General features: G+C 41.0%; 1 protein-coding gene across 1 annotated transcript in view; it reads right to left on the reverse strand.

Moving 5' to 3' along the window:
* The window catches only part of GRM3 (glutamate metabotropic receptor 3), a 42420-nt gene extending 36473 nt beyond the window's left edge, over positions 1–5947 (reverse strand). Inside the window, exon 1 of the mRNA XM_063308239.1 lies at positions 5459–5947. Coding sequence (XP_063164309.1) covers positions 5459–5920 — 462 coding nt within the window. The 5' untranslated portion in view covers positions 5921–5947. The remainder of the gene's footprint in view (positions 1–5458) is intronic.
* Positions 5948–6173: the final 226 nt, after the last annotated feature.

Raw genomic sequence — 6173 nt, forward strand, 5'->3', positions numbered from 1 at the left:
GTTTTTACCGACTGTATAGATGACCGCCACCTTTGGCTGCAAAGGATGTAGTCAATCTGATTTTGGTGTTGTCCATCTGGTGAAGTCCATGTATAAAGTCGTCTCTTAGGTTGTTGGAAGAGAGTGTTCGTTATGCAGAGTGAGTTGTCTTGGCAAAATTCTATCAGCCTATGTCCTGCTTCATTTTGTTCTCCCAGGCCATGCTTACCTGTAATTCCAGGTGTCATTTGACTGCCCACCTTAGCATTCCAGTCTCCCATGATGAAAATAACATCTCTTTTAGGCGTGTTGTCCAGTATGTGCTGCAGATCCTCATAGAACTGCTCTACTTCAGCTTCTTCAGCATCTGTGGTTGGGGCGTATATTTGGATCACTGTGATGCTAGATGGCTTGCCCTGAATTCGAATTGAGATCATTCTATCATTTTTTTGATTGTATCCAAGCACTGCTTTAGCCACTTTACTATTAATTATGAAGGCTACTCCATTTCTTCTGTGGTCCTCTTGTCCACAGTAGTAGATCTGGTGGTCAATTGATGTGAAGTGGCCCATTCCAGTCCATTTCAGTTCACTGACGCCCAGAATGTCTATCTTTAATCTTGACATCTCACCAATAACCACATCCAATTTGCCCTGGCTCATAGATCTTACATTCCAGGTTCCAATGGTGTGTTGATCCTTAGAACATCAGATTCGCCATTCACCACCAGCACCTTCGGCCGCTAGCCGTCCTTTCGGCTTTGAGCTAGCTGCGTCATCACATCTGGGGCTAGTTGAACTCATCCTCTGTTCCTCCCCAGTAGCATTTTGACCATCTTCTGACCTGGAAGTCTCATCTTCCGATGGTATACCGACATGCCTCTGGTTGTACTGATCCATTTAGTTTTCATGGCAAGAATACTGGGGTGGGTTGCCATTACCTTCCCCAGGGATCGCATTTAGTCTGACCTCTCTGTCATGACCTTCCCGTCTTGAGTGGCCCTTCACGGTTTAGCTCATGGCGTCACTGAGGTGCTCAAGCTCCAGCACCACGACAAGGTAACGATCCTTTGCTGAAGTACTTAAAGCTACAAAGTAGCAATAAAGAAACATGTATGAATCATCTCTGAAGATTTTTTTTTGTTTGTGTATTTCTGTTGTGAATCACAGTTTCACTAAGAAGTCACCAAATTTTTTATCTGGACTCAGTTGACAAATATTTAAATGAGTATATCTGCATTTCTACAAATGTGAGAGTTAAATCTTTTAATTGCATCACTAGGATATAATAAGATTTTATTCCATCCCCTTATAACAGATTCTCTCACATTTGTGCCTGCAGGGAAATAATTGAGACAAAAATATCCCCAAAAAATGAAGTGGCGCCTGTTTAAAGTTTGCTCCTGCTATCCGTCTTGAAAGTCACACTGCAAAAACCGAATATTCATGATCTGCTATTATAACTCTCTAGGAAGATAAAAGCTTAACGGATTTTATGATGTCATTAGCAAATAGAACAAGAGGCCTTTAAAAGGAGGCCCTTAATTCTGATTCTATCAACTTGTGAGCTCTTCCTTCCAGTTGATGAGTTGTTGTCTTCCAACCATGTCTTCTGGCTATTTGATTAAAGTATGTGTTGTCAGATGACCATGAACCAAAAAAGAATAACTACCTAAGGAAGAACTTACTTTTGGTAAGTCACCACCTGAGCCTTGTTTTCTTCAAACATTCTTGGCCTGAGGGATGCTAATAGCAGAATCAAAGTTTTGGGGAGACTATAAGGAAAGTCTGCTCTTTTATGGTACAGGAGAAAATTTTGGGAGGCCCCAGTTTTGACCTGCAGGATCTTCTGTTAAATAATTTTAACCAGGCTGGGAAAAATCCTCCCGCCGAGATCTTGGAGAACAGTTAAGTTTTGAAAATACTGACCTAGATGAAGCATTATTCTGACCCACCATTTGGAAGTTTCATATACACTGTAGATGACATTGAGTCCTACCATATGATTTTTTCCTATCTATGCTACTGTGGGCAAGACTGGTCACATCCTATTGACAGATAATTAGCAGTAATGTGGTTGCCAAGTCCCCAAAAAACCACTCCCTCATCATCTCTTGACAAAGGTTCTCCCTCCTGTGTATCACCTACAGATGAAATGTGTGCTCCAACAAAGTCGTCTTGTGTCCGGGCTGTTTTATTTCTCATTGAACAATCTTCTCAACTTTCTGTCTTTGGTTGGTTTCATTCAGCCCAACATAGGGAAATGCCTGTAAATGCAGCTGTTGTAGCTTGCTACACTATTAGGATTTGCTGAGGTCCCACACTTCACAGGACTTGCAAGAATAGTATCATGATCAGTTGAAGGTTGTTATAATTCAACTGATCATGTAGTGAAGGAAGAGCTGTGGGTTTATTAATGGAGTACTGGGAGCTTGCAACTTGAAGCAGAGGAAGCACTGATTGGCTGGGGAGCTCAGAACAAAGCTTCCAGGGTAGACAAATGATTGGCTGAAGATTTTCTTTGCCAATCTCTTTGTGATCCATTGATAGTGAAGGCAAAATGGAGGAACGATGTGCTAGATTTAGAGTGCATTAGGAATTATTTGCAAATGCAGAGGATGATGGTGTTGCAAGAACTCATTCTCTTTCCCATGTACTATGTTAGAATACACACCTTGCTTTAGTGCACCTGAATCAACGTCCTCCTGTTGACAGCAATTCAAGATGCAGATGTGAGATTACTTTAAAACAAACAATGCTCTATGTGAATTCAGAGGTAATACAATGGAGTAGAGTGTAATATATATCCAATGTCATATTTTAATTAGTTCATAATGAGTGTCCAGTTAAATGTTTTAATTAGCTCCTAGCTCATGGAAATTTATTGTGTGCTTTTATAAATGTATGTGCAATATAACCTCACTTATTGAAAACTGATATAAATCAGGAGAGCAAAATGGATGCCTCTGGACCACACATGCCCGAATTCTTAGAGTCCTTGAGACTGGGGGGTTAAAACATTAAGGCTTTTTTCTTCTTGCTCTGTAGTATCAGAATGTATTAAAAAGTAAAATGGGTGTCTTAAATCTCACAGATGCACCCATTTCCCCACTTAAAACATTTGGTTTGATTTGTTCTAGTTTGATCGTTTTAGTCCAGACTGCCCGTGGGGTTGGATGTTTTTAACTGTTTTTACTGTTTTGTATTTGTAAGCCACCCAGAGTCTAGAGAGTGGGCAGCCATATTAATTTAAATAAATAAAAAATAACAAAATCTCTGAAGTCCTTCCTCTTTGATTAACCCTCAACATGCTTTGTAACACCTGGTGCAACCCTTGAGCTGAGGGAAGTTCTAGATAAGTGTAGGCCTCAAGAGACAGTATCTTATGTGGTCGTTAGGGGTTGAAAATGACTTGATGACACATAATCAATCAATCAATCAATCAATACTTTACCTTGACCCAGCATACCTGCTCCTGGTAATCTCACTAGCTGTGAAAGTATCTTGCTATCCATCTCAGATTATATAATATAATTAAAGCCCAAACTTGAGCATCTTCAAAATTTATGACAAAATTCAGTTTAATGATTCCTTATGGGTGAAGAAATGACACACAGGGACACTGCTTTCGACATGGCACAAAATGGAAAAGGGTATGTCCCTGAAGGAACTCCTTGTTGGCTACCAGTTCACTAAGAAGCACAGGACAGCAGAAGCACCTCCTAAAATAGTTTCTGGCATATTTGAAAGTCTTCAAAACAGCAGTAGAAATTCTCATCGTGTTTGTTGTGGTTTCTGTCCCATCAATGTACTTTTGTGTATTTTCAGTTTTTTTTTAAATATACATAGAAGATTTATATCCTACATATAATTTCACTTTGAAGGGTACAGAGCACAATTCATAGGACAGTTCAGAGCAACTATTGCTAACAGATGCTATCCCATTAAAAGAGTGAGCTGGGAATTAGGAAGTTACTGATTCAAACTGGTGCTTCATGGATGGAAGGATGTGCCTATTGTAACACAGTGCTAAATGTTGGACAACGACTGCGGGTAATTTCCAGTTTAGTTGGCATCTGATACCCTCCAAGTCAATCCCTATTTCCAGATCAGAGTACAGCACACAGGCTACTTACCACATCTCTCTCTCTCTCATCTATCTATCTATCTATCTATCTATCTATCTATCTATCTATCTATCTATCATCCATCCATCCATCCATCCATCCATCCATCCATCCATCCTGCAATCAGCTAGGTTGGAAGCAGTTTTCTTCTCTTCATCTCAGGAGGGGAGCCTGTTTTGAGCCAAACTCTTTTAAAGGCAGAGTACTGATACAAACAATCATAATTGGGTTATGTGCCAAATTTTTAATCATGAAGGGGAGTCTGAAAATTTAAGACTAGCGGGTAAGAACTGGAAGGACAAATTGTTCAGGATTTTCTGGTTGTTGCTCAAACTAGGCCTACAATATTTGGATGCAAAAACTCTCCTTGTTGCATTTAGTGCTTACCAGCTTTTTCAAAGCCCAGGTATGGTAGACTTACTGAAACTACCCCTTCACACAGTGTCTCAGATTCTAAGTAGTAATCATATGATCATTTAAGCCAGTTTCATTATTCTAGAGCCATACAAACAGAAATCTGATACTACATGTTTATTATTCTGTTTTGTTTTCCATGATAAACCCAGGTTTAATTTCAGAATTTGTAAGGCTCCACCTTTGCTGAATTATAGTGCTTATTAAATATGCTGACTGGGGATGATGGAAATCAGGGGTGTCTGGGGGCAAAAAAGCCAAGATAACGGGCACAACCCCATGATCGAGGACCCGTCCTTCCTTATGTGCATCGAGAGACATGTAAAAGGGGTGGGGATGTTCCCACTTCCAGGCAAATTCTGCTGACATCCAACAGATTCTATTGTGGAGACACCAAAGAGATCCCTCAGATGAACCACATCGAACTGAAACAAGCAAGAGACAGTCGTGCCTATTCACTGGGGTCAGTCAGCTGAGTTTTCACATTGCCCAATAAGTTTCAGAAAGTAAAAGCCACAAAGAAAAGGCCAAGGATATGATTTCTTTCCACCCAGCCATCTCCTCCTTCTAGATTATGATTTTTGTGGAAATGAACTAAACGATTGCTCTCACCTGCCTTGTCCTGCATTTGGATATTTATGGTGCCTTATGAAATCTGACCACAGGCCCTCTGTTAATTGTAACAGGGTAACTGAGGATGATGGGGAGTTTTAGTGCAACACAAACAGAGGACACCAGGTTGTGAAGGTTGCATGCATCATTTTAGCAGGGCTGTCATATCCCCCAATTCCTTTGGATTAAACTATGACTGGATAACACAACCCCACCACTCCTGATCTCCTGTGACAGGTTCAGGTTTCTGTGCAGGCTCTCAGATTCCCTGCAGGAGGTGAATGAATACTGACGTGCTACCTTATTTTTACGACTGGGGTGGCTCACCTGTATGGAAACGCTGCTGTAAGAACCTCCAATGACACCTGCAATAAGTAATGGGGTGTTTTCTTGAACCGCATACGACCCATCAGGACACATATACTCTGCTTCATCCACTTTAGTCAAAGAAGCCCGGACAAACTCCAGGGACTGTTCTAAAGCATACGTGTCTCGTGAGCAAGTATCCAAAATATGAACTCCAAGCTTAATCCCTGGGAGCAAGTGGCTGTCTCTGTTGATCTCATCAATTGCAAACAGCATTGCCTCCAAACGCTGGATGCCTCGGTCTTCGTTGATTCTCCCACATTCTTCGGCACCAGTGCCCTTTTCCTTGATTGGGAAGAGCCCTCCAAGAACCAAGTTTCCTTCAATTTTAATTTCTTTCCTTATAAAGTTGTGGTCACCTAGGGAAAGGAAGACACTTTTGGAAAACAAAGCCAGCGCAAGCATATGAAGCTTTGCAAACATCTTCACTGGTCCTCTTCTGGCAGCTCTAAGAAACCTTTGTGGAAATGCTAGAGATCTTCATTCTCTCCAGCACATGACTGCACAGGATGAAGTACCATAAGGGAGGAACAAGCCAACTGGACCTTCTGTCAGGTGCCTAAAGAGATGGAAAAGGATTAGAAGGAAGGTGAAATGCAATGCAGACCACAGTCTTTTAAAAATTATTCACTACCAACATCCTGAGTTTAATTGTTCATGGGAATTTTTGATCCAG

Source organism: Candoia aspera, chromosome 7, assembly GCF_035149785.1.
Source record: "Candoia aspera isolate rCanAsp1 chromosome 7, rCanAsp1.hap2, whole genome shotgun sequence".
Lineage (NCBI taxonomy): Eukaryota > Metazoa > Chordata > Lepidosauria > Squamata > Boidae > Candoia > Candoia aspera.